The sequence below is a fragment of the Homalodisca vitripennis genome, chromosome 2 (assembly GCF_021130785.1).
Source record: "Homalodisca vitripennis isolate AUS2020 chromosome 2, UT_GWSS_2.1, whole genome shotgun sequence".
Lineage (NCBI taxonomy): Eukaryota > Metazoa > Arthropoda > Insecta > Hemiptera > Cicadellidae > Homalodisca > Homalodisca vitripennis.
In genome coordinates this window covers 72,867,354-72,880,959 of record NC_060208.1, presented here as the reverse complement: position 1 = coordinate 72,880,959, position 13,606 = coordinate 72,867,354, and the positions used below count along the sequence as shown (strand labels likewise).

Genomic DNA, 13,606 nt, shown 5'->3' with positions numbered 1-13,606 from the left:
ATTACAAGTGTAAACTTGTGTTAAGATCTCTTACACAAAATTGGCAAATCAAACCGCTAAGTCAACCTGTTGAAGTAAGGTCACTATGTCTACCAATATAAAAAAAATTAACTAGGAAGCAAAAAAAGATTTAACAATCAAACAAATCTCAACAAATGAAATTTGTATGCATACTATGACTGAGGTCCGGGACCAGAGCTGGCTGCCAGTTAGTTTCCCCTCCCCGTCTGAACCATATCTTTCTTGTGTCATTTGATTGACAATCACAGGAAAATCCAAGTCATTGAACATAGCTTGAATTTGGTAAATGAATTGAATTGAGAGAAATTAATTAAAATTTAAGCTTGAAGGATCAGCACCTTTTACGTCAGTGCAAATGTTAAGAATCAACTTAAAAGTTATTTAAATTGAATAATTCACAGTGAGAAAGGACATGTTTATTGTAAAATGTAGTAGCTTGTATCACAACTATCCCAACAAGGAGGGGGAAGGGTCCACAGTAAATCGAGTCTATCTGGCACTGCCTTCACTCGTAGAAAGCCAGGCAGAACGAAATAAGTCCAACAGCCGTGGAAGCCACAACAAGAAGATCTCATTGAGAGGGACCAACATAAACAATTAATTACTAATAGTACTATGAGAGAGGGAAAAAACAGTTAGCCTAATTATAACGATTTAATAGATTAAATTGAATACAATAAAACAGATAATTATAGAGATTAAATTCAATAGTATGATTTAATAGATTAAATTGAATACAATAAAACAGATAATTATAGAGATTAAATTGAATAGGATGCGGTTTGGCTGAGAGGAAGTAGGCTGACTGCATTATTTACAGGGCAGAAACAAGTTGGCCAATTCAATGGTACCATCTGCATAGCAAGTAATACCATTCTCTCTGTCTTACTTATATACATAAACCTGAGATTTAGCTACTTGTACAGTAAACAGCTTTTTATTTTAAATTATAACTTAAATACTAAACATCCCGGTATTACAGGCTTCAGTTTAATAAAACATTCAATAAAACAAAAAAAGTGTATTAATAAAAAAATATATCTTCATAAATATAAATAAGAGGTTCATGAAGTTAATTAGTTCAGAGGTAAGGGCATTCCCACAGGGAGCATGAGGTATACAGTTGGCGTCTTGAGCCAATGACACGGACAATTCTATCTACTCCTGGATGGAGTACAGTGATATGAGCAAGTGGCCAGTTGAGTATACACAAGCATGAGATCTATCTTCAGATTTTCAGAGGAGTCGGTAAATTGCTGAAGCAGTTGGAGGTATTTAAGGCTCCATCACTTCCAAATCCTTTTGTGAAAAACTTGGATGAGTTGCCAGTGTTTAAGACGGTTTGTAGCAATATCCAGGACCTTAGGTTCCAGAATGGATTCCAGAGGGCAAACGTGAATTGCCTTGACTCGTGACAGTGAAGAACAATTATTTGCTAAGTATGTATGAAGAAAGTGGTGAGTCAGAGGTATTCTCAGTTCCACAGACAGACAGCTTTAAATTCGGGGAGAGTACAAAAACATCACCACCTGCATTCCTTAGAATCGTAGGTATTGATCGTGTTCAGTTGTACACGTTTTAATCATGAGTATGGACAAGAGTAAGTCGACATTTAGATGAAGATACAAATAAATTATATCTCTGTTGTGTGCAATCTCTTGATGTGAATAATGTAAGATTGGTGTGCAGATTTTTAATTTTACCTATCAGAGTTTCTAAGTGAATCAGTGTTCTGAAGGCACCCATAATTATCAGGCCTTTAGGTGCAACAAGGTCACCATCAAAGCCATGGGCTCAGAGTTATCAGTCCAGTCTCAATAGCGGGAGATGATCAAATTTAATGGAATCAGTATTGTATAGTTGGCTACCTCCTGTTGTACCATTCATTTCCTCTCCTATTTCCACCCACCTTCTCCGTTTGTTTAGGTTTGACATGTTTAAAATATAAATTTATCTATACAGCCAATACTAATATTATACAGCCCTAAATAGTTTCTGAAGTATATTAATTGTCTAAGTAACACAAAATAATGTTTAAACCCTTTCAAACATATCACTGGAACTTGGAGAAAAAGTGTTTTAATGTGGACAAAATTCCTAATTACAGCATCGCTCTTGAAACTTCAATGACGCTTTGAAAACAACGACGCATGATAATATTTGTGTAATTAGGTGCAGAGAACTTATACTATTTCCATCTAAACAAAAAATATTCATATCGCCATTTTAATAATAGTAGATTCTATAACTTTTAAATTGTTTCCAGAATAATCCCGATAAATGTGAGTCACAAATCTGGATCAAAATACTTCATACATACAGACTAGCTATTAGAAGTTGTTGTTTGTCTTGAAATAGAAAAAGTGTGTGGGACTGTGCTTGGTGGATAGTGTTGGATAAATATTAATTAACAGATTATACTCCGTTTCAGTAGAATTGTTTTGAAACTCTGTTTTAAAAAGATATATAAATCATGAAAGTGTTATGCTTTTAGGCATCTTTATGTCAATTCCTATTATTAAACTCTCAAACAATACAATGTCATAAGCAGAATGTGCCAGTTAATAAATAGCACTGAACACTTAAAATCATTAACTGCTAATTTTTAAAATGCATTATTGAAATAATAAAGAACAATATTATAATGAAATGAGGAGTGTTTATTTTGAAATTTTTTAATCAAGTAACAGGAAATTAGGTTAGGGAATTATATCACAGTGCTTCTGAGCCACAACTCAATTTATATTTACTGGTAACAATTCGATTCTTGAAACCAAACATACTACGCGCACATAAATTCCACTATGATTACAACGGGACTGAGGCGGAAAGGCCGAGTCAAACGTCATTCAGTATCTGAGATATAACCTTGGGTCAGGCCGTACAACCGGTTAGTCAAACTCAGACACACGCGGAGTCATGTGTTGGTTCGGTCTCGTGTCAGTCACTCTGGTGGCGTGTGTCGGCGTCACTGTTACAGGTGTTTCGTCCCTCAACCCTCACCAGTTGGAACTCAAGCAGCACTACGAACATCTCGCGTATATCTCTACCTTTACTTGCCACATCTCGCGTATATCTCTACCTTTACTTGCCACACTCCACAACCCAGGGTGATCCCCGTGCACAAGCTGTTCTCCCAGTCGGAGCTCTACGGCAAGGCGTACTTCCCCGACGTCACTGTGTTACACCGCTGTGACGACGCTACCGGAAGCTGTACTGAAGGTAGCCGATGTGAGCCTGTTCACACCGACTCGCTCCGGCTGCCGTTCAAAGTGACCTTCCTCGAGGATATCGAGCACCACATGAAGGGTTCTTGGCTCATGAAGTACCACTTCGTCGAGAATCACACCGAGTGTGGTTGCATCAATGGGTACAAACCTCGCCGGTGACGAGTGTTGTCGAATAGGAACACTTCAGAATCCAGTATCAAACCTTGCTGTAGTCCGTAAGTTCTACGTGTCGTAGATGACCTGTTCTCGAGCAATGTGTGCTTAGTATTTATCGTACAGTATATAAAACCTAGTCGCCCATGCTAGTGCATTCGAACTCACATATTAAACCTTCTGGAAGACTGGTAAGAACGATAATGTTTAAGTTTACCTATGTGAAATTGAAATGTATGCCATTTATTAGAGTCATGAAGTAATACTGACATTTAGTTAACATTTTGATCTCAATAGGAATGAGCAGTGTTTCAAATTGAATTGTGTATCAAAACAAAATACCAAAGCAAAACTGACATTTTATTAAATTGTTGAATTCTAATATTATTGAGATTCTTAGTTTTGTGTGAAAAAGAATGTACTGGTGGATCTAATAATGCTATGTATTATTCTCTGCTAATATAGAAATAATTTGTACTGAAACTTCAGCTGTTAATTACACCAAATTTTATATGTAAATACTTATGTAGTAATTTCACTTTTACCTTTGATACTATCCTGTTGTTTTAATACTTTGTTTCTGTCAATCTCAATACTATTTTATAAGTGTATCCAAGCTACAAGGTAGTAAATGAGACTGTGATTATTTATCGGATCTGAAATAGGTAAGTGATGTATTGATTAGGATTTAATATACGTAATTATATTTCAATATCATAGCATTAATTACAACAACAAGTATTGTGTTATACTTACAGTTTTTCACATGGTGCACCAAAGCCAAACCTTAGATAAGGCAAAGATTCATTGAATGAACGTTAGAAAGTCCTTTAACAGTGGCAACCATTTATAAATGAATGTTTGAATATACCTTTTTATAGGGACATTTTAGTAAAGATATATTAATTTTTTAACTTTATATAGCACTAACTAGCAGTCACCCGTGGCCTTGCAAGCAATATTCTTTTTAAAGTAATAATCATTGAAAGATATTCCAATCTTCTGAGCCATTTTAGATTTAAGTTTAAAGAACATTTTTTGGGACCTTGAAGTCAAGGGTTAAACAGTTTTTATAAAGTACCCGTGAAATTTCTCTTCAAGACACTCGAATTTCTCTTCAACCTCCATGACTTTCGATTGAATAGCTCTAGCAATTAAACTATTTTTAACCAGTGAAACGAATCCTAGTCAAAGTATTTATCGTTTCCTGGTCTGTCGTACTAAGAATTGTAATACATAATAAGACTCTATGTATTTTAGAAACGGAATTAGGCTGGTTTTAGATACATGTTCCTATTTTAATCTAACAACAGATTCAGTTGTTAGATTAAAATACTAATATCTCATATTTTAAGATTTTTGCGTGTATGAGTAATTATGGTTCGAATGAATTATTTTTTCCGACACCAAGGTTGTTGATTTTGCTCTGTTGTTCAGATCAATAAAGTGTCTCAAAAAGAGTATATTTATGGCAATTGTAATTTACTCCGGTTTTAGTATTTCTGGTTCTATAGTAAGGTATGTCTGGTTTCCCCGATCAAAAAATATATACATACACCGATTTGAGAAATCTACTTTGGTCATAAAACATCAACTTTCGGCCATTGTAATTTCCAGTCTAAGATATTTCTAGTGTCAGAATTGAGTTTGCTTTGCTACCCTAATCAATAAAATGTTCTTAGGCTATATGTTTATATATATAGCCTAAGAAGCTACTTATATAAAAAAAAACAACTAAATCTAAATCTATAGTAAAATTTAGTTTTTAACTTTGTCTTTGTTATTAGCATTACACTCCTGATTAAGTAGTGGATAGATTCGCTCAAATGTACAGTTCAAATTATATGTTTTCTAAAACCTCTAATTTTCCTATCTGGATAATTTTCATATCTCATTGTTCAACAGTGACTCCATAAAACTTGGGAATAAGAAGTTTTGTTAATAGCAAGCTTACTCTATGCTTTCTAATCCAACACTATGTAAAGAAATTTAAAATTGTAGGTAAATTAATTAAACTTATGGTTGTGGTGTGATACAAAGATGTTTGCAAGGACCAGTTAATTCAAATTCAACAGAAAAGGTGTTTGCAGCAATGCATTTATTTTTATGTGAATTTTGGTAACTTCAGAGGCCTGTTGGCCGGAGCCCTGAGGTCGGAGAGACAAAATTCTTCCTCAGTGCGCCTCTAGGGCACAATATAAACGTATGTACCAAATTTCGTGTCTCTATCTTTCATGAAACTTTGTAAGCGTTGATGAATCAGTCAGGACATTTCCTTTTATATATAGCAATTACCCGCGGCTTCGCACGCAATTTCATAGGTTTGCAAGCGTATGAACACCACTGGTTCGTGTGAATTATTTTTTTCAACGCCAATGTTGGTTAGAAAAAATTATAACATTTTATATTTATGGCCATTGTAATTTATTCCGGTATTTTTTTGTCATGTATTTTTTGTGTCATGGTTGACTTTGCACATAACGTTGCTAAGGTAAGAAGGGTTAATTTAACGTGAATGTTGAGTTTAGCTCCAGTTCATCTTCCATCTGGAGTCATGTTCGTCTGAAGAGATTAAAAAAAGCCGGCGACGAAGCTCAGAATGAACTCTTTACATCGTTTCGACATCAGAGACACCTTGAATACAAAATATAGTGTAATCTAGGTGAAGAGGTATCCCCATTGTCTAAACAGCACGGTGGAGTAACCGAGTATTCTACAGTATTTGTAATGGTTAGAGATGTAAAGAAATGCAATGTGAACATTATACAGTTCTGTGTGACCTTTAAATTGATGTGGCAGAAATTCCCCCGTTTACCATTTAAAGTTGTTAGGTTATAGGCGTTTTAATAATATTATAAATGCGAAAGTGCCTTTGTTTGTTTGTTTTGTTTTTACGCATACACTTTTCGACTGAAAGTTTACATGGACATTCTTACGGTCCCTGGGATGAACATAGGCCTATTCTTATGTCGAAAAAAATATTCTTTATAGTAGCGAAAAATCCCATCCTGGTCTCTAAAGTTGTGAAACATTAATTAAAAGAGCATTTCCAATGTAATCAACTGTTCTGTGTAGACATTGTTTATTATTTTCAATTTATTTACGTTTATAGTGAGTACATTGTCTAAGGAACAACAAATATTTTAACGCTGTTTTAGATTTCAGGGATTAGGTAAGTGCTCATCTACCTTACAAAATGTCCTAAAACATAAGATGGCCAGAATTTGACACCGAAAACTGCCTATGAAGCAAGAAATATGCTAAATGAAAGTTCGATGGACTATGCTTTTGAACTAATAAACCAATTCCAGGTCTAATATTGTTCTAAAATATTAACAATATTTTTCAGTTTATAAAGAAACAAACGCGTAGTGTAATTGTTAATTTACTTTGAACTGTAATTGTTTATCAAATATTAAGTGTATAGATCTAAAAGACAAACTTTTACTATAAATTTAAAGCCTGATATAAAACTCATCTTAGTTCACTTTTGACAGATTTGTGATATGTGTGTGTGTGTGTGTGTGTGTGTGTGTGTGTGTGTGTGTGTGTGTGTGTGTGTGTGTGTGTGTGTGTGTGTGTGTGTGTGTGTGTGTGTGTGTGTGTGTGTGTGTTTACCCTATCTATTCTACCTTCTTGCAGAGTTATCTACAGGTACGAGTATGCACTTGCAACTGCCAGATATACGGTACTGGCAGAACTCTTGTTGGGTTTCTTGATCGTTTCGGTCAATCATATACCATCCGGTTTGCAAGCTCGTCTGCTCAGAAAAAACATAAAATATTTAAAAATTAACAACTTTGAATTAGTCAGTTCTGTTTACTGAAAAATGTTGAAGGGGGAGGTGTGGTATTTCTGTAAAATATTCCATTAACTTTCAACCAATAAATATTGGATACTACTGTGAACTAGATTTTGAGGTTCAAGGTATAAAAATTAATTCTAATTACCTCGGAAAAACCACGATTTTTGGATTGTACCGATCATCCAATGGTTGATCCCTGTGAATGAGAAGAAGATGGCTCGGGTCTCCTTAGGAAGTCTTGTGACACTCATGGCACATCGTCGTGGCTACTTGAACAATGCTCCAAACAATTGTTGGCACCATTGACCGAATTGATCAATGTCTTTCTTTGAAACTGGCATATTTCCAGATATGTTAAAAAGTCACTCCAATTTTCAAAAAAGTCGAGCCTTGCTTGCATAGTCAGCAATTATCGTCCTATTTCAATTTTGCCTATCATCAGAAAACCTGTTAAAAAGAACCTTTTTGAACGATTTAAAATTTGTTTTCACGTTTTGAAAAGTTAGACCCAGAACGAAATGGACTTAGAAAAACAAATCAACAGTCGCTGCAGTCACTAAACCTTGTGGAACTTGTTTTCAATGGTTAGGAGAAGAGAGAACATGTGGTTAGCATATTTCTTAACCTCTCTAAAGCCTTTGACTGCATGTACCATGCGACATTGTTGCACCAGTTAAAGGAATTAGGCATTCAAAGTCTGTGGCAAAAATGGATCTCGTAATTTCTTACAGAAAGGGTTTCAGTGTGTACAGATCGAGAAAGCCTGTCTGGTACCTGTGTACCTGTCTGGTAAAACGCACGTAACCCAAGGTGTCCCCCAGGGATCAATTCTAGGCCCACTTCTTTTTAATCTCTATGTCAACAGACTGAAGTCATTTATCCAGCATGGTAATGTGATTTAGAACGCTGACGACACGGCTATCTGTGTAAAGTAAAAATCAGCAGCTGAGTTAGAAATCAAATCATTTCTTGATTAAAATCATCGTTACTAAATTTCAATGCAATGTGTGTACAAACAAACTATTCAAAATCGAAACTTCATCAAATTTTGCCTTCTGCAACGTAACGAACAAAACAAAATAACTGTGATTATGGATGATGAACTCATAGAAGAAACAAATTCCACAAATTTTCTTACAATACACTTCGACGTGGGGTTGACTTGGACCGATCACACTGACAGCATTTGTTCTAAAGTTAACTTAGGCGTTACGTTAACTTGTGAAACGTAACACAATTCTGCTCCAGAAATTGTTTTAAGAACAGCCTATATTTGCTAGATCCTTACTGTCTGGAGTATGGTATGAGAATTTACAGTAGCTGTTATAAATACTAGCTAGATAGGGTGTTTAGACTTCAAAAAATAGATTATTGAAATTAAAAGCTAAGAGTCGTGTATAGAAGCATTCAGGGATAGGTTATTGATTTTACCCTGCCTTTATATTTTTGAGCTCACCATGTACTGCAAGGCAGGTACAACTATAGCACTCAACAACATAGATGTGCAAGTCTTTAAACGAATCCCTTCACAAGTTGGTAACAAAGTAATCAATTGCCTCCTTTATTGAATAAAATATAAAACCAGAACTCTTTCAAAACTCGTTTAAAACATCTTTTGGTGCAAGTGCATTTTACACAGCTGAGGAGTTTTTCAAATGCCCCTGGGATAATCAATAATTAAACCCCACCCTCATATTCTAGTGTTAGGAGTGTGAATGGTGGTATGCCTGTTAACAAACTATATACCTACCTGAATGTGTTTAAGTGTGTGTGGATGGATAGTTAGGTTATAAACATATAACGATGACGCTTGCAACACAGTTGTAGTTGCATTATTGCAATAAAGAAGTTATAAGTATTATCTCGCTAGCAGAGGGGCTTCCAGGTATCGTAGTGAACCCACCCAGTGGCGCACCCAGAAATTGTCTCTGGAGGGTGTCCGGTACACCGTTGAGTCGGGAAGCCCCAGGATATTTTTGATATATTAGGCCCTGAAATGGTTATTTTATAGCAGTTTTGAACTAATAAAATGAGGGGAAAGTGGAGGTTCAGGGTGTTTACAGTTTGCAACAAAATCACTCTACCATCAATCACCAGTAAGTATATACTGAGATAATGAAAGTCTTCTGCAACAATTTTATAACAAGTTTGTTTAAGGGGAGTGTGTCGTCTCATTTAAAGTAATGTTAAATTTGTCATATATCGGTAGAAGTTATTTAAAACTTATTACTATAGCCAGAAAACCCAAACTTGTTGTAATGACTCAAACTAACTGGTATACCTCAAATATAAGTTTTTATACCTTCAGAATTTTGTAAAATATATATACGTTATGAATATACGAGTACATAACATTAAAAACTTGAATATTTTTGAAATTTTACTTTTTTAATGGTTACTATTGAATAAATGCAGGTATATCATACAAATTATATTGAAAGAGATATGTGGTGAAAAATAAGGACTTTTTTCAAAACTGTACCGAAAATTGAAATCTTTCGGTAAATCAAGCCAAAAGAGGAAATATTGTCTTTATTCAGACATCATCAATTTCAGGCCTATAAAGCCCTTATTATTCTTCCAGTGTTTCTGCTTCCTTAGTTCTTGCTACTTCTCCGAGATTTTGATCATCTCTCATCTTCTTTATCGGCTTTTATTTGCCGCATTTGATTAAACGCAATAGGCCCACAGTTTTCACCAGTCTTACCAAAGAGTTCTTGCAACATCTTTTCCCTAAGTAACCAGAGTTTTAAATTTCTAATGGAATCCTGTAAATCTGTGTAGATAGGCTTGATTTGATTTATAACCGCCAAAGGAAGTAAAGAGCAGTATATCCATAAAACATGGAGCAAAAACTTACATTAGTATGAGAATCAAAAATTGAAAATAAATCAACCTTGTACCAAATAACATTATACAATTGATTTGAGTGGCTTAATATATTCACAATTTGGAAACTTGTGATTCGATCATGATAAAATTTAATGTTTATACAAGATATATGCAAGAGTATTGTAATTGACTATGTAATGTTTTAGAATCTTAGAAGAGTATGGGAATAACATTGTTATCAAAATACCATCTTAACTGTTATTCTTGATTGGGCGATCCTCAAAATTCGGCATTGGTCATGTCATGGAGCTCTTAGCCATGTAATTTTGTAGACCACTATTAAAAATGTTACAATTTTAACACACATTAATATGAGCACATTTTGTTAATTTACAGCAACCGGCAACTGCTCGTTTTAACGCGCAAATCGTCACATTGCCCAAGTGTATTGTTGCCTCGCAGTGACAACGAATGACAACAAACTGTCACTATACAGAACTGCTCAGAGCTTGGTAACATACCATATCCCGTCTACTCCAAAAGATACCTTGTACCAGGTACTCGTCGTCCAAGTCGAAGAGTGAAGAGTACAAGTACCGTAAGTACCCGGTACGGTTACTTTTACACTACAGGTTCTTTACACATTTATCGCCGTTCCTGGTACAAAGTACTCGAACTCCTTTAGCAGTAACAGTAACTGGAATATTTTAGGAGTAGGTACTCTGTAACGTATGATCTTAAATGTGAGTTCAGAGAGATGCACAAGAAATAGTAAGAACTACCTTCACTTTCGTAGTTGCTGCGTGACGGAAAAATATTTAGTGTCTTAAAATAAATTGAATTATATGTACAGTGTTTTGCATATCGCAAATTAAAATAGTTATACAGCTTGAATTTATATATTTGATTATAATTGATTTCAAAGTTCCAACATAAATGTTATTTTTGATCAAAAATAAACTATTAGGGGATTGATTTATGAAATAAAATGCTCTTGGGGGGAACCGGACCATCTCCCCCGTCGGTGCGCCTGTAAACCCACCATACATTACCATGCATCATTATTCAAAGAAACACCGGTCTTCCACAAACGGGAAAGTCCTCTTATTAGTTATGGTTAAGAAAACTCTTGAAAAATATGTTGAATTTCTAGAGTCTACGCATTTCAGAGTATTTGGTAAAAATTGTCAATATCATCTGAAATTTAGAAACTTATTTTCTTAGAAATAAATATGAGAACCAGCAAACCCCGTTAATTATACTGTTGTTGTATTAGGTAGATAACTTACCTGAATTGTACTCAAAACCAACAGTTAACCTATAGTAGAAATAATGTTTTAGATTATTTAATAAGAAAGTGAATAGGAATAAATTATGTAGAAAATATTGTTTTGAAAAATAAAAATTTAATATAAATTAAAAATAATTTAATGTAAATCAAATAGATGTATTATAGTTAGAAAAAAATACCCGCTCAATGATCACTTTGGTTCTTCTTCACACACTTCATCAGGTGTGTCGATCTTTTCGTCCTTGACCTCAGATACTCTGGACGACTGGACTTGCTGGTCCTCAGGTTTGTAGGCGGAGTACAGGAGCTGTTCGATATCCTCCAGAGACAACTCTTGGCTCGAAGATGATGATGATGACGACGACAGGTTCTCCTTCAACTCATCCACGCGTGAAGACGACGACGAAGACGGGGGTTCTTTGAACTGCTGCAAGTTCGGTGATTTCCACGGATCTTCGCTGTTGGGTGACTGTGACGAGGTGTAGAAGGCGCTCGCGGAGTACGAGGGCTGGTTGTTTGAGGGCGTATATTCTGAAGACACGGGGTACGATGGGGAAGAACCACTAGAAGACGAAAGGTACGTGTGATCGTTCGGATAATCTGGAGTAAGCGGAGCCTCTAGACAGTCGCAATGTGTGTGATTCTGGAAGTCGTAGTAATCTATGATCCAAGAGCCTTTCTTGTGTTTCTCGATATCCTCGAGGAAGGTAATCTTGAAGGGTAGAGTCACCGTCTCCGTGTGAAGCGGACCACAGTGACGCCCTTCGGTGCAGCATCCTGCGGCCTCGTCGCAGCGGTACAGCACCGTCACGTCGGGGAAGAACGCCTTATTGTGAGTCTCGGTGTGATGTAACAGAGCGTGCATGGAGAGTACTCTGGGTTGCGGGACATGGCACGGGAACTCTGCGATGTACGCGAGGTGCTCGTAGTGCTCCTTGAGTTCTGTCTGGTGCTTGTTCAGCGCCGGCGACGCGCTGGCGTGGAGACACAAGAGGAGAGCCGACACCAGACACACGAGACGCACAGACATGGTGGATGACAGAACACTGACCTAAGACCGGCCTCGCCGAGGTTATATACATGGAGAGTGGGAGAAGTGGACTTGCAGGTTGATTTCGGTGTGGATTTTCCTCGTGTGGTCCCGCACGCTATACTCACCGCCGGGAATCTCACCGCGCTACGTAGTCTACCTGGTTAAACTAGAAACATCTGCGGCCATAATTTGCCGCAGGTGTGTTCCGCAGAATTCCCTTAGCCGTCACGTGCGTACAACAGGTTTTCGGTGCTTCAGAGTAAAATAATTTAAACCTGACTGAACAATTATTTTTGTTTGATTATTTTTGAAGTGCACACAAGATTCTCTTCAAAGGTGAATAAAGTTTAAAACTATGCGAAACATCTCATAGTTTAATGCAACAAAACCACTGTTATAAATAAACGTTCTTAGAATAACATTGTGATTTCATGTGAGTTTAAATAATACTTGCCGACTAAAACAGGAATAATTTGGAAAGAGAACTAAATCATCGTTTACCATTGCCTTATAACATATAGAGAATAATATTTGTCATAAAATATAAAGTTTATGGATTATCTGATATATAATGTGAGGAATTTCTTATTTCTAAAACTTAAAATTATGTTTAATAATAATCCTTGGGAGAAAAACCAATAACAAAGATATAGGTTAGTAAGATAATTCTAAAAGAAAATATAATAATTTCTGGTACAATATAAACAAAGCCGTGTCAGAAAAATTTGATCTCGCTAGGAAAATTTAAAAAATGTTATTACAAAACGAGCTTATTTTAAATTTCCAAGTAAATATATCAAATGTATCAAGAATATGTATAAAAAATATCCTGTAGGGGGAATTTGAGGCGTCCATAATCCAAAATCTCCTGATTGATTAGCTACACAATGGGTGCAAGAACAAGAGTGGTGCCACGTATTTGAGCCCTTCATTTGAACCCTTTGCAATTTGATCAGATCTGTCGCAAATTCAATAAATCTTTCTAAGGTATTATCTAAAATTTGTATATATAAATATAACAATTTGTAAAAAAAAAATAGAACCTTCAAGAAACTTTAATAACTTTCTACATTGTACATCCTCACAGGTCTCAATGATCATAATTAAGTATCTAAGCTCGTGTATGGCTCAACTTCAATTGTTTTTCATGTGTGTATTTTATTTACTCACGACATTTTATTTTTATCACGAGATTTTATTTGAGGAACACACAAATAATAGCGAATATTAAGGTATGATTT

General features: G+C 35.7%; 1 protein-coding gene across 1 annotated transcript; it reads left to right on the top strand.

Annotated features, from left to right (window-relative positions):
- The first annotated feature begins 2,940 nt into the window (after window positions 1-2,940).
- Window positions 2,941-3,925, top strand: LOC124354157. The gene is made up of 2 exons (XM_046804416.1): window positions 2,941-3,052; window positions 3,085-3,925. The coding sequence occupies exons 1-2, from the start codon at window positions 2,941-2,943 to the stop codon at window positions 3,408-3,410; spliced, it is 438 nt and encodes a 145-aa protein (XP_046660372.1). The 3' UTR covers window positions 3,411-3,925.
- The last annotated feature ends 9,681 nt before the right edge of the window (window positions 3,926-13,606 follow it).

What these genes read in the sequence shown, in the direction of transcription:
- LOC124354157 (XM_046804416.1), top strand. Translation starts at nt 2,941, where the DNA reads ATGTGTTGGTTCGGTCTCGTGTCAGTCACTCTGGTGGCGTGTGTCGGC. An exon ending in ACTCAAGCAGCACTACGAAC is followed by an intron (nt 3,053 to 3,084) that starts ATCTCGCGTATA and finishes TTTACTTGCCAC; the next exon opens with ATCTCGCGTATATCTCTACC.